General features: G+C 37.3%; 1 protein-coding gene across 3 annotated transcripts in view; it reads right to left on the minus strand.

Moving 5' to 3' along the window:
- Positions 1-24,025, minus strand: part of LOC122812232 (adhesion G protein-coupled receptor E2-like) — a 1,489,088-nt gene that overhangs the window by 76,918 nt on the left and 1,388,145 nt on the right. For all 3 annotated transcript variants that reach the window (XM_044084588.1, XM_044084589.1, XM_044084587.1), the window contains one exon: positions 3,008-3,151. In XM_044084588.1, the coding sequence (XP_043940523.1) occupies positions 3,008-3,151 (144 nt within the window). The remainder of the gene's footprint in view (positions 1-3,007; positions 3,152-24,025) is intronic.

The raw sequence follows: 24,025 nt of genomic DNA on the forward strand, positions 1-24,025 counted from the left end.
AGTTATACTGAATAGCTTAACAGTTAGAGAAATGTCAATCTGTTAAAATTGGACAGAAGGCCATCAACACGGTTCATCCACTGCTGATAGAAGAAATGCTGTTGTGGATCAAATGTGTGAGATTGAAAAGTGATGATTTAGGGAATGGAGCTCATAGAAATAACTTTTAATCAGTCTCCCTGAAGAGAAAGATGGTCTGGAAATGGTGATGTCTCTCTATTCTTAAAAAAAAAAAAAAAAAACTCCAGATCTATTAGACAAGGCAATGACCTGGAATGCCTGTACACTCAACTTATTATTAATAACACCCCTTATCATATCATAGCTGACTATAGGACCCCCCTCTATGCCCCTCTTATTAAGTGAAAAACAGTTTCTTTTCAGATCCAGTCTCAGTTGCTCCTGACTCTGATAAGCCTTTTGTTGTCTACACCTATACAAAAAATAAGGGGCTGGTGCTATACTTTCTCAGCAAGATGATAATGAGAACTACCTGGTCTACAACTGAAACATAAAATGAATTAGGTCAGATTCATGACACTTTGCCATAAAATGATTGTACTTTTGTCATTAAATGGGTGCTCACCTCATTATAATGCTGCTTGTTGGGTTATAGCTTCACATTAGTCACTGATCATGCACCCCTACAATAGTTACCCAAAAAGAAGCAGGTGGGCTTTGACCCTGCACCCCTTCAAATTCATGGTCAAACACAGGCCAAGCCATGCAAATGCCAATGTAGATGGGTTGTAGGACAGTATAGAACTGGGGGGAATCTATGCTGGGAGGAAGTCACTGTGGCACAGTGTACGTTAAAGGCTGCAAAAAATGATGTTTTGCTATGAAAATATGTTTGATATGTCAGTGTCTCCTTTGACATATATCAAACAGAGAGTCTTGAAAGTTACTGCATATGCAGCACTCAGTACTGCAAAACATACAACAGCAGGGAGCATGCAACAGCAGAGGCACTTTTGAAACTCCTCCAAAGATGCAGTTAAATGGAAGGACTTAAACACAATGAAACATGAATATTTGCATCTCATTAAGAGGAAGTTGTATGTGGCCACGAGAAGCTGCATTTTTGGAGGCTAGCTGTCAGAAAGCTGACTTGAAGAAACCTTTCAGTAATAGGGTGATGCCAGTGGATTTACTTGGATAGGTACAAGAACAAAGAGTGCTTGAAACCTTATGGTGGATGTGACTGTTCAGGGAGGAACTAGGGATTCAAGCCTGGAGCACAACAACTGTAAGACATTGCTTTTGTTTAACAGACCTCTCCTGTTGCAGAATTAACATTGTTGTCTTTTTGGGTCTATATTAGATAAACAAAATCTTACTGAACGCCGACATTATCGAAAATCCTGGAACTCAAAACTGCAATTGTGGGGGGCTGCACCCCACCACACACCCCCGCTAAATATATATTCCAACTCCGAGATCACACTACAGTGAGGAAAGGGCAAATATTCCCATCTTCACTGTACTGTGATCTCACAATTCTGGTTTTGGGTTCCGGGATTTTCGCTCATGTTAGTGTTCGGTAAGATAAACTTTTGTTTATCTAATATAGACTCATCTTTTTACCTTTATACTTCATTGAAAATAGAGCACACTGAAATAAAAATATTTCCCCAGTGTGTGCTACATTTTACAGCTTCTTCACTCAGACACACATACATACACACACACCCACGCAAGCACAGACTCACATATATACTCTGAAACTCAGACACACACATAAATGGTTATATATATCACAGGCACACACATAAACGGGTCTATACCACGTAGTAAAAATTCTGTAAGTTTGAAAAAAAAAAAAAAAAAAAAAAAAACAGAAAAGAAAATAAATGGTTGTAAGCAGGGGGGCAAGCACCCCTGCACCCCCCACACCCCCCACCTCTTTAAATATACCAACTCCGAGATCACACTACAATGCAGTAAAGGGAAGTTTTCCTTTACTACACTGTAGCATGGTCTCGGAGTTGGTTTATTTAAAGAGTGGGGGGTGGGGGGTGCAGGGGGGCTTGCTTACAACTATCAGGAAGTTGTTCCTGTTTTTTTTTTTTTTTGTATTTGAAGTATGACAACTTCGAACATATGGTCTAAACCATATAACGTTCGAAGTTGTCATACTTCGACTACGTGATATAGACCCCACACAAACACAAGTATTGCTTTACATGCCGTTGTCTTATTTCTTCTTAATGGTTCAGATATGGCCTGCTTGCCATGAGATAGATAAGTAGACAAACTTCATCAACAGTAAAGTAGAGTACACTGTTGTGATGAATTCCATGTTTTATTCTGCCATACTGCGGCCTTTGCAGCTCTTGATAACCAAGATGTATTCAGTTCTGTTAAGATTTCTGTTTTACTGTTTTCTAACTTCTGCCTTCAGCTTTTGCTTTCTGACTTGAGTACTGATTTTTTGATGCTATGGATAGTGTGCTGTGTGTTTACAGTTTTCCACTCCAGTTTGTTTGTTTATTCTTTTCCAAAGTTGCCATTAGTTAGTTACCATTAAGGAAATGGGTGGAAGGAAAGATTTTAGTCAATGCATATATATTTGGTGCCCGGAAGAGGAGAACTTGTTTCTCTCTCTCTCTCTCTTTCAGTACAATACTGTCCTTCTTTGGAATGCTGAGTAACCAATCTGACCGCTCATGTTTAAATATTAGGTAAGTATGTGTATGTCTTCAGTAGAGTTAGAGGGGGTGAAGTCACCCTGCATTCTCAGTCTGTCTGAAGCAAAGCTTCGTGGAGTTAAGGTTAGTATCTACTGTCTCATAGTCACTCATCCTTGACAATGTGCTTTATGTTTGTGCCAAATTACTACATGTAACTGCATTAAATGGAAACTCTTTCTATAGTTATCTGCTGAGACACTTCATTAATTATTACCTATGTCGACCTATGATAACAGAACTAAGGATTTTTTATCACATGATAATATGATCATTTCTCAGGGGCTTACATGTTTTAGACATTTCATAATACTCACAGCACATAATGGTAGTGTAGCTCCGGTAGCAGCATTTGTGGCACTGGTGGTGGCTGTGGCTGTGCTGGTGATGATACTAGTTTCCTTTCCTTTCCTCTTGGTGCTGAAGAGTCTTCGAAGGCAAATTTTATATTTATCAATGACCTTTCCACAAAAAGAAAAGAAGTCAGGTGGTGTTCTGAACTAGTATGTCAACTCATTTACTGAAATATTTTTCAAAACATAAAAATACTATCTCTATTAAAAGGTATGCAAGCTACCTTTATCTGCAAGTATTTTGCTTGAATAAAATCAAATAAAATCATATCCTTTTGTGATTACAAGTAAAGTAATTACTATGATGAGAAATGTGGTTGGGCTATACAGATCTTAAATGGCTAAATATTTGATTTAATTGCATTAATTTTCAGGAACAGAGGTCCACATTCAACTTACTATTCTACATTTACATTATGTCCTGGACTAGATAGCTAGCCAACAAATCATGGAATAGCTAACACCTTAGCAACAGTCCTTGCTGTCTGCTACATTTATTTTCATAATTTTTTTTATATATTTTTAAATGTTTATATATTATTCCCCTATATTTGTACTGTAAACAAATGTAGACAAAGCATCCTCCTGTGTGAAATATGTACTGATTGTTTTTCTTTAAATTTTTTCCAATAATTGAAAAGGGTATGCCTGCTCTTTTCACCTCTCGCTATGCTTGGGCTCACTCCGCTCCCCTACCCTACTCCATTCCCACCCATCCCCACTTTCATTTACCTTATACTCTCTGCTCCTAGCTACAGCCCTACCCTCTATCACTAATCATCTAATCCCCAGAATCCCAGTCTCACAAGATCCCTCCCACACCCCTTCTCCACTACAATCACCTCTTGAAGCCAACCAAATAGCCTAATTAACTATCTCCAAATGCTCCTTTCCCAACAAATAACTAGAGAGTTAATCTAATTATTCACATACTCAGTCTCATATCTATCTAATGCTACATCTCAAAACTATATCTCAAACCATGGCTTTATTCCACACCTTACTCACTTTACTTCTCTACCTCACATTCCTAACTTCCACTCAAACCCATCTCTATCACATCCAACCTCTGACGGCCACTACGCTTTCTATACAACAAAAGGCACCCTTTTGCTCCTTCAGTATCTCTCTGTCTCTCTGTCTTCAATACATCCTTTACCCAACTTTTCAAGCACAAAGTCTTCACAAATATACCAGTATCCCCTAAACCAAAATTCAAATCTTTATGCCACTAACACTGCCTCTCAAAACCACCCCTGCTCTCAAACACACTTCTACTTCATGGGGATATCCACCCCAGTCCAGGTCCTGCTTCCCTAACAAGTTTATCGCCAACCCCCCTGTCATCAACCACAAGTGTTTTCTTTGCCCGACCTAGTAACAAACCCCCATACATATATATATATATATGTGTGTGTGTGTGTGTGTGTGTGTGTGTGTGTGTGTGTGTGTGTGTGTGTGTGTGTGTGTGTGTGTGTGTGTGTGTGTGTGTGTGTGTGTGTGTGTGTGTGTGTGTGTGTGTGTGTGTGTGTTTGTGCAATCAATATACAAAGCCTATCTAACAAAACCTCAGAACTACATTCTTGGATTACCCTCTACTCGCCTCACATCCTAACTCTATCTGAAACATGGTTAAAGCCCCATATCACCAACTTTGAGATCCTGACCCCCTACTACAACATCTACTACAGACAGAGACACCCAAAAAGGTGGCAGAGTTGCTATCATGTACTCCAAACACCTTAATCTATCCCACCTAGCAATAGCCTTTCCAAATGTCCACCCAGTAGAACTACTTATCATGAATTGCCACCTAAACCCCCAAATTAAATTTGCCATCGTTGCTATCTATATTTCACCAGGAAACAAAATTCCCTTCTTTGAATCTATCCGCTCATGGATGTCAATCCATATTCCTTATGAAACCATCTCATTAGGAGATGTCAACATTGAATGGCAAAATCTATCCACACCCAGCCCTTCCCTCAACATTAAACTTCATGGCTTTTACCAACTACTTGCTTCAACAAAATTAATAACAATAGGTCCACCCTGGATTGTATCTTAACAACTGCCCCTAACCTCTGTCAGAACCCCACTACATTACCAGACTCCCATAGTGACCACCTCCCTATCCAACTACATTGACACACTATTAAGGTACCCAAGTTCCATCTCTATAGCGAACATCACAACGTAGCCTCTTTTAATAATGATAACTTCAACAACATGCTTAACTCCATAAACTGGTCCATTCTGAAATACACCCCCCTAAATGGTGCAGTCTTATATTTCAGTTGTATGTTCCTTGCCATCTTTGACTCTCTGGCACTTCTTAGAAAAGTTAGAAAAGTTAGAATTTAAACTACCCACATCCCTTGGCTCTCAAAAGACATCCTCACTCTTATGAAAAAAAGAGATAGTACCTAGAGACAGTAGATTAAAACAAAATCCACTCCCCTACATCAAAAATACAAGGAACTTTGTAACCTTGCAAAAAAAATATTAACATGGATAAGAAAAACTTCTACTCCAATGTCCAACATACCTACAGCTCTAACTCCCAAAAAATTCTGGAACTCACTTAATAAAATCCTGAAGGCAGGTAACCCTAACACCTCCACGCCCTACCCTGACAAAACTCCCTTGAAACCGCCACTCTTCTTAAATCTTATTTTGTAGAATCTATCCATAAACTAATCCAAAGTGGTCAAAACCATCATCTAACACATTCCACCCTCAGTTCCACCAGTAACACCTCTTTTACTCTTAACCCTATCCCAGCTCCCTATGTATAATATCTCCTGCTGAAATTAAAACCATACACTCCCTCCTCTGACAACCTCCCTCCCCTATTTCCTAAATTAACTGCTCACTAAATAGCCTACTCTGTTTCCATCCTGATTAACAGATTCATACAAGAATCCACTGTCCCCCACGTATGGAAATCTTTTACACCATTCTCTTACATAAAGGAAGTAATAGCTATGAACCATCCAACTACAGACCCATTGCAATTCTCTCCACTATCTAAACTCCTTGAAAAATGCATACATAAACAACAACTAAACCACCTAATAGACAAAAACCTTCCAACCCCTACTCAACATGGCTTCAAACTCTACCATAGTACAGCCACTGCCCTTCTGTCCTTTACTGAGACCATTGCAGAAGCCAGAGACAAAAATCTACTTGTTTCTTGTCTCTTTCTAGACCTCTCAAAAGCGTTTGACATTGTCTCTCATTCTAAATTTCTTCATAAACTATCTGATTTCAACCTATCGTCCTCTACTATTGAATGCTTCAATAGCTACCTCACTAATACATAACAGTCAGCAAGATGGCAGTCCTCTTGCTGCCCTTATTTACTCATTCATGCAGGGGTCCATCAAGACTCTCTTCTTGCCCCCCTACTCTTTAATATTTTTACCAACCAGTTACATACTTCCTATACAACATCCACCCTGGCACAATATGCAGATGATTCCACTCTCATCACCTGTTCTGACAACATTTCTAACCTCCTCTGTATCATTCAAAATAGCTACAGTCTGTAGAAAATTGGTTAACTGATAACCAATACTTAACCCCAATAAAACAAAACTTCTACTCTTTCTTCCAAAATCACTTTCTCAGCACAAAACAACCTTCACCAGTTCTTCTCTAGATAATATCACTATTCAAGCAGACCCACATACAAAGCTCCTTGGCATTATCATTGATGACCAACTGAAATTGGATAGCTATATACAACACTGTATCAAAAAGACAAATCAGAAACTCAGCTTACTTTACAGGCTAAAAAATACCTAGCTCCTGATTCTAAACAAAGTCTAGCTCAGGCTTTCCTACTTCCTTGTCTACTTTACTCCTCTCCTATCTTTACACATCTGCAATTCATCCTCTTAACTAAACTCCAGCATACCTCTTACAGTGTTGCAAGATTTGCCAGTGACCTACCCTACATATCACATCACTGCCTTGCTTTAAAGCAACTCCAATGGATAGATTTCCCATAACTCCTACTTCTTTCCCAGATGCAACTCACACACTGTCTTCTCTGCAAACCATTGGCCTGTCCCTCTCTCTCCTCACTTATATCCTTCAATATCCCCTCCAGTACTCTCTGAAGCTACGACCAGCACCTACTAGATACCCATACCTCTCAACCTCTTAGAGCAAGAAATCTGGACAAAGCCATAAAGTGGGACAAAGGCCCCAAAATAGGGAAAATTTTTAAATAGTGCTCTTATAAACTTAAAAAGTTGATAAAATAACAGGTTTTGCATTAACATAAAATTACTGTATGGTATGAAGTTTGAAACTCAAATGTCTGTCATTATTTTCCAAGTTTGATCTTTAACGATTTGCCAGTAATTTGCTAGAAAACCCCAATTTTATTAAAAACTGAACAAAAATATGGGGTAAAAACCTGGACATTCTGCAAAAATCTGTGCAGTGGAGAGGTATGTAGACACCTACAAAACTAATAAAAACATTGCAAACTTCTTTATAAATATAGTATATCCCAGGCTTGGAGCAAGCTTCCCCCTAACATCCAAACAATTACTAGTACAAATCTCGTTAAATCCGAACTCAAAAAGTTCTTCCTAAATACCAATAACTACCATTGCCATGATCCTACATAATCCCCTCTGCTCCCCCAACACCTCCTCTGCTATCCATCACATTGCTACCGAGGCTATCTTTCATCAGCTTACCGTAATTTAAAACTCTCTACTCTCCTTTTTGCACTCTGAGGCCAATCTACTCTTGTCCTGTTCCCTTGTAAAGCTTGTTCTCTCACCTACTTACATATGATTTTCAAAATACCCAGCTATTACTAATCGGGTCTATATTACGCTATCGAACATTTATAAGTTCAAATATCAAACTCATAAATGTTTGAAAATAAAATAAAAAAAAAAAAATTAACTTCCAAACGTCTTAAGCAGGGGGCAAGCCCCCCCCCTGCATCCCCCACCCTCCGTTACTTAAACATAGCAACTCCAAGATCACACTACAGTGCAGAAAAGGGAAATCTTCCCATTCTGCGCTGTAATGGAGATCTCCACTGACACGCTCGCACATCAAAAAATTCTAACATATGGTGCTGACCATATGACGTTTGATTTTTTCGCTGCGTGATAACGTGATATAGATCCTTACTAATCTGTAATCAACAATTGTGTATACTTATTTGTCATGCTATTTGTAATTACTACAGTACATGTACAATTGTGTATACTTATTTGTCATGCTATTTGTAATTACTACAGTACATGTCTAACTTGCAATTTTATTTTTTTCTTGCCTGTACAAAATTAGATTTTTCTTGTAATGTATATCAATACTTTAGAAATGTTTGTACAAACTGTCTTTTGTATTATAACTTTTGGAGCTTTTCTGCTCGGGTCTCCACTGAAAATGGGCCACTGGCTCATCTGGATTAACCCAGTTAACAAATGACAAATAAATATTACACGGATTCACATAACTATATCAGTGAATTACCATCTTAGAACAATGAACTCTTTGAATGCAAACTTAAATCCCTCCAGAAGTATGTCTAAGTATAAGTCCTTCAAATATGACTTAAAAACAGCAAAGTACTTGTATACTTACAAAGTGCAATCTAGTTCTATAAAATGCAGAGGTCACGTTACAATCTAAAAGTGTATTCAACAAATCTAATTTCTACAAATGATTTATATTTTACTAAATTTCTATATTTTGTTCTTTCATTAATTATGCCACTAGCATTATATAGTAATCTATTTCCACAACTCTAAAGTTTACATCTCAAGTGAATTACAGCCTTCAGAAAACCATCAGAGCAGAAAGCATGACTGCATACAGTATAATTCAGACATATAAAGCACTGCTCTCATTTCTCAGATCCCAGCCAAATTCTTATCTTCTACTCATGATTTTGTTCATCTGTTGTACAATGCATGTGCTATAGACTTGTTATAGCCAAGTCATAGATGCAAGCTGATTTACTATAATGGTGAATTATAATAGGAGAGATCTTAGACTCCACATAGGGCCTATGGCTACAGGTGAACCCGTTGCCAGCTAAAAGTATTTATATTACAATTTCTAGTGCCACTGTCAGATTTAACATGGAAGCGCAGTAGCAGGTTTCAGCCTAATCTGATCAACTCCTTCAATTTTAAAAGTGTTGATAAATTCTTCTATATGCTACACTTGGGACTCATTGGTTATGCACTGGCTTTGCACTGATAGCATGGAGTCCAGAGAAGTGATGACTACTGAAATAATTGATTTCTGAAGTGGTCTCAGTTATCAACTCCCCATCAGAAATGAAGAATCATGAAAGGTTGGCTCAAGTGTCAGACAACTGACAGAGGAGTGAATCTTAGAAGCCCACAAAAACTTCAAAATAAACTGAGTGGGTTTGGGCAATCAGCATATGAAATGGTATTACAGCTTTACATAGGAATTTTGTTTATATTTTCATAGTTTGACTAACAAACTCTATAATCAAGATGTCTTTAGCATTAACAAATCAGTGCATTCTGGGAAGAGCTGTGGACTGGATGAAAAAGGTAGCATGTTCAGAGCAGAAGTAAGTCAAGACACTTTACTGCTATTACCAGTGTTAAAAAAAACATTCAAGAATGAGCAAGATGACTCCATGAAGAGAAGCTAGCAGCTGAATGAGGAGGGAAAAGAACTGGCCCTGCTGTTCAGCAAACTAGAGGTAAGAGACAGGGGAACAAAATATCTGTTAGGTGGCCAAAATTCTTAACACATAAAAGTGATAATGTTGCCTATTCACCATAATCTTTTCCCTTTTAACTCTTTCACTGCTACAGTGCCTTTTTGCTATATATCCCCATTTAACACTCATAACTCCTTATGTTGCCATGAGATGACTTCTTTAAATGAGTTACTTTTCACTTAAAGACAAGCAGATTGTGAGAAATGAAAAAACACTGACATTCTTTGCCTAAGATTCCCTGCACCGTATACTTTAACAATTTCTTGCAAACAAATAGGCATATTTTAATATTTACATTTGTATTTTCTGACTGGAATATGTTGTTGGGAAGCACAGTATGAAGTATTTTGGTGGAAGGTAGAAAAATATGCCACAGCTGCCAGTCTGTGATGCAATGCACGAGATATAGTGCAAGTTGCTAATCATTATGAAGATAAGCTTCGTAGTTAAATAAGTATTGCCAAACCATGTGACATGGTATTAAATTAAACTTCAGGTTATGCTTGAGGCTGTCAATATTTTCATTGTACATTATTCAACTTGGGAAGTATTAAATGGTTCTGTTGTAAATCATGTATGGCCGTGGTTACTTATGGCATACATGTAGAGGCTATATGGAATCAGTGTAACCACTGGTTTCACCAACAAACACCACAGTGTGCCACTTTCAAGTTAAATGGGAGGTGCACACATTGTAGGCAGGTGATATATACATGCATACAAATATATCAGGCCTGGGCAATCATGACGTTTTACCATTCCAATAAACCAAAACAGTCATCCCCATAGTAATTGCCCAAGTTGTTATAAAAATATCTAAAGTAGTGTTTGTTTTAATGTACTTTTATAGTCTGTTCCAGGCATCATCTACTCTTTCTGAGTGATATAAAAATGTTGGTTTGGGTTAGATTTTTAGGGTTAGTTGCAGTGTTTTAGGCTTAGGGTCAGAACTTTAGGGACAGGTTTTAGTTTTCTGATTATCGATGGAGTTTTAAGGTTAGGGACAGATATTAAGGTTAGGGATGGAGCTGAAGGGTTAGCATTAGAAACTTAGGCTTAGAGTTAGGGTAAGGGATGAGTTTTAGGGCTAAGGACAGACTTTTAGAATAAGGTATAGGTTAAAGAGTTATAAATAGTAATAGGATTTTAATAATACAGATTAGGTTTTAGGGCTAGAGATGGGGTTTTAAGATTAAGATTAAGGACAGGATTTTAGGTTTAAAGACCGTGTTTCAGAATTAGGACTGAGGGTGGCGTTTTATGGTTAGGGGTAGAGATGGAGTGTTAGGGATGGAGGTGGTAAGATTTCTACATTGAGATGTCATCAGTTGCTTAAAGAGATCAGGCATAACCTGTGATTACAATTCTGGAAGTAAAATACAGAAGTGAGTTATGCCTGCATAGTCATAAGGCTTTGGGGTTAGGGTCAGAGTTTTAGAGTTATGGTAAGAGTTTTAGTGTTAGAAAGGGTTTTATGATTTTATGATGAGTTTATGATTAGGGTTAGAGATGGAGTTTTAGGGTAGGGACACATTTTAGGATTATGGTTAGAAACAATATTTCAGGGTCAGGGTAAGGTTTTTAGTATTGGGATGAGGGACTGAGTTTTAGGATTAGTGAGAGATTTTAGAATTAGGGCTATGGATGAAGGTTTTAAGCTTCTGATGGAATTTTAGAGTTGAGAGATTTTAGCATTATGTTCATGGATGGAATTTTAATGCTGAGGATGGAATTTTAGGATTAGGGTTAAGGTTATGGTTAGTACATTTATCATCTGATGCTTGCAGAGAGTAGGAGTAATTCCCATTTGTATTCCCTGGAAAGGAAAGTTCTAAAAAGTGACATTGGTGCACATTCAGGAGCATCACTAGATCATAAAATTATCATTATTAAAATATGGGCACTAAAGCAGTATGGTATGCATCTATATTCATACTGCTATATGAATATGAGCTGACAGGGAAAGTAATACATGCATTTCACAAAGGAGGAGCGTAATAACCTCACCTCAGTAAGATACAAAACAACAGCTATGTAAAAATGGTTTAGCAGGTGAGAGGGGAAATCTTGAGTATGTGGGTATTTGATATAGAACAGCTCATGATTACAAAAGACAAGCTACAATAGAAGCTCACTGTAAGTCTTACAAGCAGGCCATACAAAAAGTTATCACTGATTTGAATGAAATAAGTGTTTTAAACTTTGAATTTAAGATAGCATTTTCCTCTTTTTTCTGTGATTTGTTAACAGATGGGCATGGAGGTATTTACAAAATGAAGTCCACTTTTATTACCTAAAGCTGATTTAATATATTAATCTTTTAAGATATGTACATTTTCTAAACTCACTAGTGCAACTTATATTAAAAACACATCATTTATATAGTTTACTTGAGCAACTAGAAATCAAGGCTTTTGGAATGTTACATATATAAGTTGGTGGTGATTTTCAGGTTAGGTGGAAAAAATGAGTGTTGTTCCTATATAAATCTATGGGGTTCCTATTATATGACTGAAGACGCACTCTTTCAAATGCGTCTTGGTCGAACATAAAAGACTGAAAAGGCAAAATATCGAAGCAGCTTTCCCTGGGAAAGAATTTGCTTGGCTGCTTCATTACTTTGGCCATTCTCAGCACTGTAGTCCGGTCTCGGAGTTGGTATATTTAAGTAGGGGGTGTTGGGAGACAAAGCCCCCCACTTAATGTAATGTTTTAAAGTGTTTTTTTTTTTTTTTTTTTGGTGGAACATTGATTTTTTTCCCTTGGAAAAAAAAACGCTGTTCTGACAGTTCGACATTGTAAGCTTTCACTTACATAGATTTGATTAGTCACTGTTTGCTTTTTTAAGCATTCAGTGATGCAATATAGACCCAATTATTTGACATGGTGCAGTTGGTTTTATTGTAGAGCCTGAATTAAATGTTAAGGGAGGGAAGTATAAGCTCACCAGATGAAGCTTTTTTTTTTTTTTTTTTTTATAATGGCTATCGGATATCATCTTAAATGTTAAAACAAGGCCTTTCTCCCCTTTCTTTCTCACCTTGCTAGATGACCCTGGCCAATGAATCCCATGCATTTTGGGAATGTCTAAAGTTAACCTCTCTATGACGAAAGCTATATATTCTCTGAAACTTTTCATCCCTGTCTGGTTTATCTAGCTACCAGAAACTGTGAGTAGTTCAATTCTCATTCATTTCCAGACTATGCATTGCATCTGAATGGAAGACACCAAGCCATCTATCTATGGATAAGCTTAGTAAACTTCAGAAAAAAATACTGCTAAACAAAAGCATTTTAAATGACTTTTCATTTACAACAAAACAGCTCAAGTGTTCATCAGTGGATTACTTTCCATCTGTTCGGAAGCAGCTGATCTTATGCATGATGTTCTAAATCAAATGTTATCATAACCCACCTGGCTGTTACATAGGCAGCAAACTTCCCCAGTTGAGGAGATAGTTGTTTGAATTGTTACTTTTGCACATGAGTAGAATTACAATAACTGTGCCAATAGAACTCCTTTTTTTATTAGCTCTTTCGCTCTTTAGTATAAATATAGTTCTGGCAATTAGTTTGTTATTTTGTTTCTTAACTAGTGACTAGTTGTGAATTGTTTACATGTTTGTCATTTACTAATAGCAGTAAGAAATGTCTGTACTACCTGTGACATCCAAATATATCCCACTGGACTGACAACAATTAAATGATGTCCCTTACTATCCTGGGTCAGTAACTAAGGAGCTTTGATCCTCACTACTGACTCCAATATGAGACTGTCACTTAAACAGAAGTAATAATTTGCAATTTTCCTATAAAAGCACAACAGGAACATGCTCTATTTTCCTGGGACTGGACTATATACCACTGTCCACCCCAAATGTATTTTTGTATTACACACATCAGAGCAAAGTTTCCCAGTTTATGACCTCTGATATACTCGCACTCAAAGTAAATTTAAATCTCACACATTCAAACACTTCTGGGAAACCCTGACATAGATTCACAACTGTATCCCTACCCCAGAATAATACAGTAATGCTGCCACCAATCATTATGTCTTCTTGCCCTTCAAAAGGGGTGTTCAATTATGAAAATTACATATCAAAATAAATGATAGCTATGACCATAAGTGACCAGATCTTCAAGGTGACCTGGGGAGTATCGAACAGGTAGAAGCAGTCTCTAATCTCTAAAGGAAAACACTGATTTCAAGCCACAATGTAAAGTAATGAAAACATTTAATAATAAGTAAAATGATTACAAGATTGTAAATCAATAACTCTCAATAAACATCAGAATTCAATAACCAGAAATTTGAAATCAAACTCTAGGATAGGAGTCCATTATTCTAGAAAAACTCTATCTTAATAACTAAGCATTCCTAGTCTAACTAAAGAATACTGTCCCTGATCTAATCTAAGATACAACAGCAAGGCAAAAGGCAGTCTTACAATTTTTGGTAACTTCTCTTTCATGGTTGTCCACTGACTGCACAGCACTTGACAAAACTGCTCAGTACTTGACTAACTGCAGACTCAACTGTCTTCTTTTAAAAATAACAGTCAGCTTGAAAAAAGTTATTTTCCTGTCAATCAGCTGTTTAAATAATCACTTAGCAACCAGGAGCATTCTAATGACATCACTCACTGTTCAGCTGATTCTCCACAGTACTTTAGAATGTCCTTCTCAAACATCCGCAACTAAAAATGCATCAAAACACTGACAGATTCTTTACACATTCTGAGTACACAGGGAAATACTCAACATTTAAAACATATTTACATTTTACAATTAGACATGCTGGCATACAATGCAAGTTAACCTAAAAATATACACAAATTTCCTGCCAGACATGCTAACACAGACGACAGCATTTTCAGTTTTCTTCACATTTTTCCCCACCCTTATGACTCAAGCACGATTTTCAAGAGACCCTTGAAAATTGATACTTGAGATAAATGAGTCTGTCTGGGAATATCATCCCACTCCTCTCCTGGGCAATCCACTTGCATTAGTGTTATTATCCCCACTGCACTGTTTTTCTCTTGACAACACTTGGCTGAGCACAGCCCCCACCCCACAATCTGAAGCATCTACCTGTAGAATAAATTCTTTATTGTAATCTGGGCTCACTAACACAGGGGGTCCTCCCAAAATGTCTTTTAGGTTTTGGAGTGTCTTTTCACAATCTGTGGTCCATATTACTTCCTCTGGTTTATCTTTCCTAGTTAGGTCAATAAAGGGTGCAGCTATGGAATTGTAATCGAGTACAAATTTCCTATATTACCCTGTTGTTCCTATAAATGCTCTCACTTGTTTCTTAGTAACAGGGATTGGCCACGCTTGAATAGCTTCCACCTTGACAGGTTCTGGCCTAATTTTACCACTTCCTGCTGTATGTCCTAAGTAAGTGACCTCTGCCATACCCACTTAACATTAACTGGGTTTAATGGTTAATTCTGTCCTACTTAAACTTTCCATGACCTTCCCATCTTCTTGGTCTGCAAATGCCTATAACATAGTCTTCAATGCAGAGTTTAACCTCTTCATATGACTATTAGGATGGGAATAGTAGGGAGTGTTCTTTAAATGTTTCACCCCACACTTCCACAGACCAGTCAACAGGTCTGACATGACATTGGCACCTTGATTGGTCAGTATTTCCTGTGGAAAACAAACTCTGCTGAAAATGTCTAGCAAAACACTTGCCATCTTTTCTACATTCAGATCACCTGCAAAGGGAATATTAGGAACTATAGCTAGAAGTGGCAGACAGTAGGCTCTAGGCTCAACCAACTGCTGCACTACCTCACCTTCCAGCCCTCCCTTAGCAGTCCACTTTCTATGCAACAAATCTTCCTTCCCTGCCTTAATATCCCCTTCCCAAGGAATATCAGAGAGTATAACTAGAATTGGCAGATGGTAGGCTCTACGCTCTACCAACTGCCGCATCACCTCACATTCCAGCTCTCCTTTAGGAGTCCACTCTTTATATAGCAAGCCTTTGTTCTTATATACAGGCTCCCCTCTTCCTTGAACTTCAGGTACTTCCTTAGCCATCTCTCCCAAGCTTTGTAATGTATGGTCTGTAAGTTAAGCCCATCTGAACTGTACATCTGTGACCCTCCCAAGCTCCCCTTTCATATAAAGCCTATTAACTTCCAACAGCTATACCTCACTGCCACTCTGAATATCATTACTCCCCTTCATCCTCACAGTCACTGTGTCCAAACTAACCTCAGTACCCACCAGCAGCTGTGGATCACATTCAGACTTACTGCTGCCAGATAGCACCTTCTCTGAAACAGCCACCACACCAGTCCTAGCTTCAGGTATGAGATCTTGTTGGGTTTCTCCCAGAGTACAGAACTTACATGCCTTTCTCCAAGCCTGACTGCATGTCACTGCATGTGCACAAGTTTTTGCATCATCAAAGTAATTTCCTATCAGGAAATCTGCAGGAATATCCTCAAACATGCTTACTTGCTTGCTAACTCTTCCACACTCTCCCAGTCAAAATAAACCCTAGCCAAAGGTAATTGGAACAGGGTCCCTCCCAACACTCTGACTGGAGTGGACTGCCAAGCAAGTATTGTTTTCTCTAACCACTGCAGGTCTCACAATGGTTATATCAGAAGCTGACCCCTCTTGGCAGTTACCTGTTTACCATCTACTAAGATTGGATATAACGTTTGGTGATAATTTGGCACCCCAGTTTTTTTTCTAAACAACGTACCACTGGCAGTTTGTCATCACCATTTACTGGCTCCCTCACCTATTGTTTCCTACCTTGGCTAAATGGACATTTGTCTGCTATGTGACTCAACTGGTTACACTGGAAATATTTAAGCCCTAACCATGCATTTGGATCAGTAGTTCCCCCATTGCTGGTGTACTGTGTTGGAGTAATTTATACTGCCCCCCCCCACAATGGGCTCCCTTATGTCCATGTACAGCACTGGGTATCCCTTTCCTATGCAGTGCTGCTCTGACTGCCATGTAGGGATTCCATTTTTCCCCATTTCCTCTGCAGGGTTGCACCCATTGTCTGCAAGCCAGACTCTCATGTCATCAGGCAAAGTACTGAGGGGTTGTTCCCTCATCAAAATGTCCATCAGATGCTCAGAAGTGGTGACCTGACACCCATTCACCCATCTGTGAAAGTAAGAACTTAAGTCAGGAATATAATCTTGTACACTTTCATCTGCCTTGAGCCTGTGTTCATGAAAGTTGTTTCTATAAGCTTCATGTGTAAGTTTAAAACAGTCATGCAAGCAGCATTTCACGCTTTCATAATTCAAACAATCTACATCATTTAATGTTGCTACAGCCTGGAAAGCTTTCCTATGGAGTAAGGGAGTCAAGAGCCAAACTCAGAGCTCATGGTCAACATCATATCATCGGCATACCCTCTCAAAGATATGAATAAAACTATCAAAGTCATCCCCATCCCTGTACTGAGGAAAAGGTTTACTGACCTTTTCAGCTTATGGGGTCCAGTTATTCCCTTCCCCATTACCTCCATGACCCTCTCAAAAGGTAAGAAGCTCCACTTCATGCTGCCACTGTCTCTCATTTTCTTCAGCTTCTAAATGTTTGACCTCCAGTTCATGTTGCGGGGCTTTCAGGTGCAGTCTCTTTTCAGTCTCCAGTCATTTGGCTTCCAGTTCATATTGGTGCTGCTTTTTCCTTTCCTCAGCTTCCTGTCATTGGGGTTCCAGGCGCAGTCTCTCTGCTGATTCCAGGTCAAGACATTTGGCATCCAGTTCCAATTTCCTTAATTCCAGAAGGATTCTCAGGTCCTCTGAAGAAAATATGCATTGTCCCATCTCTGCAGGCTGCACATCACCAACACCAACCTGGATATCCTCCAGACAGCTGGTCTGAGCTGTGGCTGCAACCAAGGCTGACATTGCAATTTCTTTCCTTTGAAATAAAATTCGTTGGTCAGGTTGGCATGCACCAGTCATCTGACTTCACACTCTTTAGCCAACTGGATCTTTGTCAGCTTGCTAAAATCTTCTGCTGACATCCTTGCCTGCTATCCCTGCCTATCTAACTAAAAAAAAAAAAATAATAAAACTGCAGTGGATTTAAATTCTTAATGTTTACCTTGTGGTTGTCAATAGTGCAGACCCTAATGACAGCTACCCACAGGCTACTGAGATCCAATTAAAAATCCCACATCACTGGCACCAATAATGTGACATCTGGCTATATCTCACTGGACTGCCAACAATTAAATGACATCCCTTACTATCCTGGGTCAGTAACTAAAGAGCTTCAATACTCACTACTGTATCCAATATGAGACTGCTACTTAAACAGAAATCATATTTCTGAATTTTCCCCTATGAGTACATCAGGAACACTCTGTATTTTACTGGGACTGGAGTATATACCTCTGTCCACCCCAAATATATTTTCTTATTACATACTTCAGAGCAAAGTTTCCCAGTTTAAGACCTCTGATACAATCACACTCAAAGTAAATTTAAATCTCACACATCCAAACACTTTTGGGAAAGCCTGACAGAGATTTCCAGCCATGTCCCTTTCCCAAAATAATACAGTAATACTGCCACCAATCAGCATCCAATTATAAAAATTAAATGTCAAAATAAATGATAGCTATGACCATGAGCTACCAGGCCATCAAGGAGACCCTGGTGAGTATCAAACAGGTAGAAGCACTCTCTAATCTTTAAAGAAAAACATTGATTTTCAACCAAAATGTAAAGTAATGAAAAACATTTAATAATAAGTAAAATGATTACAAGATTGTAAATCAATAACTCTCAATAAACATCAAAATTCAATAACCAGAAATTTGAAATCAAACAATAGGATAGGTGTCCATTATTCTAGAAAGACTCTATCTTAATGACTAAGCATTTCTAATCTAAATAAAGAATACTGTCCCTAATCTAATCTAACATATAACAGCAAGGCAAACGGCAGTCTTACAGTTTTTGATGACTTCTCTTTCATGGTTGTCCACTGACTGCAGCACTTGACAAAACTGCTCAGTACTTGACTAACTGCAGTCTTAACTGTCTTATTTTAAAAATGAAAGTCAGCTGTTTGAAAAAGTTCTTTTTCCGTCAATCAGCTGTTTAAATAATGACTTAGCAAACAGGACGATTTTAATGATATCACTCACTGTTCAGCTTATTCTCCACAGTACTTTAGAATGTCTCTCTCAAACATGCACAACAAGAAATGTATCAAAACACTGACAGAGTCTTTAAACATTCTGAGTACACAGGGAAATACTCAACATTTAAAACATATTTATATTTTACAATTAGACATGCTGGCAGACAAAGTAAGTTAATCTGAAAATATACACAAATCTCCTGCCAGACATGCTAATATGCACATAACAGTGTTTTCAGTTTTCTTCACAGTACCTATTTTCATTTGAATGTTCAGCTACTTTATCTCTACATGCCATTTACATTATATTACTATTTTATGCTGTTCTTTGTTGACAAAAAAATATTAAGGGAGGGAAGAGGTTGAAGGCCACCATTTTCTTAAAAGACTAGGCAGACATGCTTTTAAAATAACGGTCCATCCATAAACTGAACAAAATGTATATGACTGTTTTATATCTTGATATTCTGCCTTACATGAAGGCGTCAGAATTACCATAAATACTTGTTATTACAGTTTAATTTGTTGTACTCCAAAATTGTAGTGCTGGGACTATCATACTGATTTATTTTTTTTCCAGTAAATTCCAGTTTCTATTATGTAGATCAGATCCAAATAGCTTGACACGTCCAAAACATTTTCTAGAGTACCACAGAATTACTATCACAAATCTTCAAGCTGATAAAGATTTTTAAATAAAGATTAAACTATGTTGATTACACTGACAGAAGTTTATAAAATAACAAATTCCCATATAGCTAACTTTAACTTAAGATATTTTAATCCATGTGCTAGAAATAATACAGAAGTTTAACAGTACCTAAGCATTAATCATTACATGTGATAGAATTAGTACAGAGGTTTAACAGTACCTAAACATTAATCATTACATGTGATAGACTTAATACAGAGGTTTAACAGTACCTAAGTATTAATCATTACGTATGATAGAATTAATACAAATGTTTAACAGTACCTAAGCATTAATCATTATGATTTACTTTAAGGTTCTTCTTATGTTGATGATCAAGACGTAAACAAGGAAAGCAGCTAATTAAGCTTAGAAAACACAAAGACAATGAAAGTGGCTCTGTTAATATACTGAGAGGCTATTACTTTGTTGTGCCAATTATATTAAATAATTTCTCATTTTGAATGATTTTAAGCTGAAGACTCTTCTCCTCTCTTTATCACACACCTACCCTACATCAAAAATGTTTTCCGTTGAATTAGGGCAAACCAATTACAAGTGATTGACAAATCAGCTGATCAATCTGTACCAGCTTTTTCTGAGTGAGATCGCTGTACAGCTGGAAGTAGGAAATTTGTCCATTTCCCCACTGTAGTACAATCTCAGAGCTAGCATGTATGTTTAGCAGGGGTGTGGGGGCAAAGCTCCCTACATCTGATGGGTGCATGTGGGCCTCCCCCCAGCAAAAAAGATGTCTTCTTTTTGTTTTTCTTTATCAGTCTTGTGTGCAGTGTTTTGAACACTGATTGAGAGAATATTGACAAACAAAATCATTGCTTGCTCTCAAGCTAATCAGAATGCACTGAATAAGATTGTTAAACAGGAAACAACAATCATTGGCTCTAACCTTCAATCCCTACACGACACATATTCAAACAGATGCTATGGTAGAGTCCAAAAACTATTGAGAGATAGACACCAACCGGCTGCTGAATGATTCACATAATTGATCAGCTATGTAATTTTCTATGATTAGAGTAAAACTGAGCCCCATCAAAAGATAATAATCAGACATTCACTCCTATGGAAGCAGTCATAATGCTGGTATGTTCAACAAAGATGAGGTGGCTGGGGTGGTATTAATGTGTGTATGTTTGTGAACATATGAGTGCATGCCTGCAGGGGCATAAATAAAACCAAATGAGGGTGAATGTGTGTGCTTATACCTATGTGTGAGTGTGTGTCTGCCTTGATGGTCACACTAGGGGGATAGAGGGTCCGGATGTGTGTGTGTGTGTATGTATTCATGTCTGAGTATGGGGGTGCACCTTTGCTCAAGCCATGCATGGGTCACTAGGGAAAACACTACAGTCATCAGGTATGATAGTACTAGTATTAAACAAGAGTGATTTGGAGATAAAAAAGATGAGCCAATATTTATTTATTCTTTCTTGACAATGTTAGCTTCAGGTAGAAATTTGGCCTGAGCATCATGGAACTTTCTCTGCACTTTGGAGCTGCTAGATGACACTAGATTTCTCATATAGCAACATGAAAGAGGCTAAGAGAAGTAACAGCATGAAGGGCGAGAGAAAAGCTATGGAGAGTTTAAAGGTGGAAATGAGAATCTGGAAAAATATTTGTTTGATATGGAGTATCAGAATGCAGATAAAGATTTCTAAGTAGTGGATAATACAAATGAGTTACATTTAGTTGTTTCAATGTAGAATAAAGTAAGCAAGTCCATTGGAGTGGTGCAGATAACAGAGCTGGTATCAGGAGAGCTTTTGGATGATCCAGATGCAGTTCTGCTGTTTCATGGGGTGAGATGGCAGATTACTTTTTTGAAAGTGCTGTGGATGGTAATGTGGAGAATGAACTATGTGAGGTGGTGGCAAAGAATGCAGCAGTGACAGAAAGCAAAAGAGGAAAGCAGCAACAAATTGATAAAGAGTCTTGTTCTGTGGAAGCTGAAAATGCAGTAGCTAAAACTTAGTGAAAGCAGGAAAGATAAATTTTGGGGTGGAAATCTAATGTGGAACTTAAAAACTGAGTACTGTTTTGGAATGGATATGTAAAAAAAACAGTAAAAATACAAAAAATAATGTTGGTAAGGATGGGAAGCTTAATTGTTGAGAATGTAAGGTGGAAAGAACATATTTATAGGATTATAGCATTGTATGCATATATAACTAGCAAGGAAAGAGACAATCTGCTTCATCTAATATCAGGCAAGAAAAAGTATAATTGATATAGACTTTAACTGTAATTTAAGGGGAAGACATAAAAAGAAAGGAAAAGATGTGGTACATACAGGAAGTGATACAATGTGGTACATTAGTTGTGAGGAACAAAAGTCAATGGACTTAAAGAAGGGGATACGTGGATCTGAAGTTCATTATTTTGTGTTATCAGAAGGTCTTGGAGGTTGCAGATGGTAATACAGTTGTGAAAGGTTTTTCAAACCATTTAGCAATATGGATGGAGGTGATGGGAGAAAGGGAATATACTAAAATGGGAAAGGGAATACAAAGAATAAATGAGAAAGTATAGGGTGAAATTGGACAGGGGAAAGTATTGGGTTATGGAAGGATCATATAATCATGAAAGATTTCTATAAAAACTTGTCTGAGTAGTGGACTCAGTTTAAAAATAAGCACGAAATGTGTTTTTTTCAGTGACAGGATGATGTAAAAAAGAAGAGAAAATTAAGGATGGGAAAATTATAGAAATGTGTTATAGGATTTATATAATAATACAAGATAGTACTACTATAATGAAAAAAAGAAATATATAAAAGAAACTAAAAAAAATAAAGCATTACTGTATAAGCAGATATATTATTGACAATGGGAAAAGGGAGGAGGTATCTGTATATCTGAATAAAACAATAAAGGAGGATATTAGTATAATGAGAGAAATGAAAAATGTAAAAAAGAGATAAAAGTGCACAAGCAAGTTATGAGTCATTTAGTGTATCATGGAAAATAAGAGAGAAATGAAGTACAAAATCCAGAATGAGTTAAGGAAGAATTTGAAAAAGAAATTACTTTTAGTGAACTGGAAAGGAAGTTAATGTTGATTCACTCTCTGGTTCAGATGATATAGTCTATAGAATGTACATGAAATTAATGCACTGACAAAAGAGGAATGAAAGAAAAAATTGGGGACCCATCATGTATATAACTTAGATTATACCTTTTTAATGGGAATGAAGGAAATGTAAGGGAGGATGGGAAATATTATGAAAGGAAGTATATATGGTATAAACTGGAAGGGATGTCAAGAATTGTCACTGGTTATTAGAGAAATTGTGAATGATGTTTTAAATAAAAGGCAGTATGTGAAAATTATGTTCTGTGATAATAACAAGTCATATGAATCCATAGGATATAATGCTTTTTGGGATGCTATGGATAAGTATGGACTAGGTAGTAGAATTTGAAGTGTGTATGTTAGCATATCAGACAGAGTGAGAGTGTCAGTGACCGAGTGGCTGAGTAAAGAAATATACATTAATTCTGGCATAAGACAAGGATTTCCCACAAGTGGAATATTATTTGCATGTGTGATGAATGTGATAGTGAGTGACGTAGCTTAGAAAGTGAAAGATGCTATATATGTGATGCAAAAGGACATTGTGATACCACTAGTTTTGACATATGCAGATGATATAGTCATAGTTGGTAAGAACAAAATATGGATGAAGCAAGCGTTGGTTTGTCTGAATATATGCTTAAAGTAAATTACAATGACCTTTTATAATGGTAAAATGAAAGGTTGGGGTGATGTGGTGAAAACTGATGATGTGTGTATTTTTCAATGAATTAATTTTCTTTTGTAAGAATACAATTTAGGGAAATGAGGTAGTTCTGATGCAATGGGAAGGTTTTAATAAGGAAATGAAATAAATATGTCCTCTGTGGAGTATATATATATATATATATATAGACTAGTATTTAACAAAAAGGTTTGTCTGTTGAATTTGGCATTAATGGGAAAAACAGCATATAAGTCAAATGTTTATAGGTTCATAAGTGTGGACTAGGCTAACAACCACAAGGGCATTTTTAAGCCTTGGTGTTTTCGTTCATGTGGGATCCAAGATAAAACCCAATTGAATAAGGTGTGTTGTATATGAAGGAGGATTGGGGTTACTAAATCCAGTTGTTTATTCTGCACCTTTAAACTTGTATAGAGCATTAAAGTGGGTAAAGGAGGAGGATGGGAACTTAGTAGTGAAAACGTTTAAAAATAAGTACAACAAATCTGGGAGATGACCAGAATAAGAAAAAGAGAAAAATATGTGAATGAAGACACTGAAAATATTCAAGAAAAAATACTAGCAAGGAAAATGAAAATTGATTATATAGAGTAAAACAGA

The sequence above is a fragment of the Protopterus annectens genome, chromosome 9.part0, assembly GCF_019279795.1.
Source record: "Protopterus annectens isolate FY-2018-M chromosome 9.part0, PAN1.0, whole genome shotgun sequence".
NCBI classification, from domain to species: Eukaryota; Metazoa; Chordata; order Ceratodontiformes; family Protopteridae; genus Protopterus; species Protopterus annectens.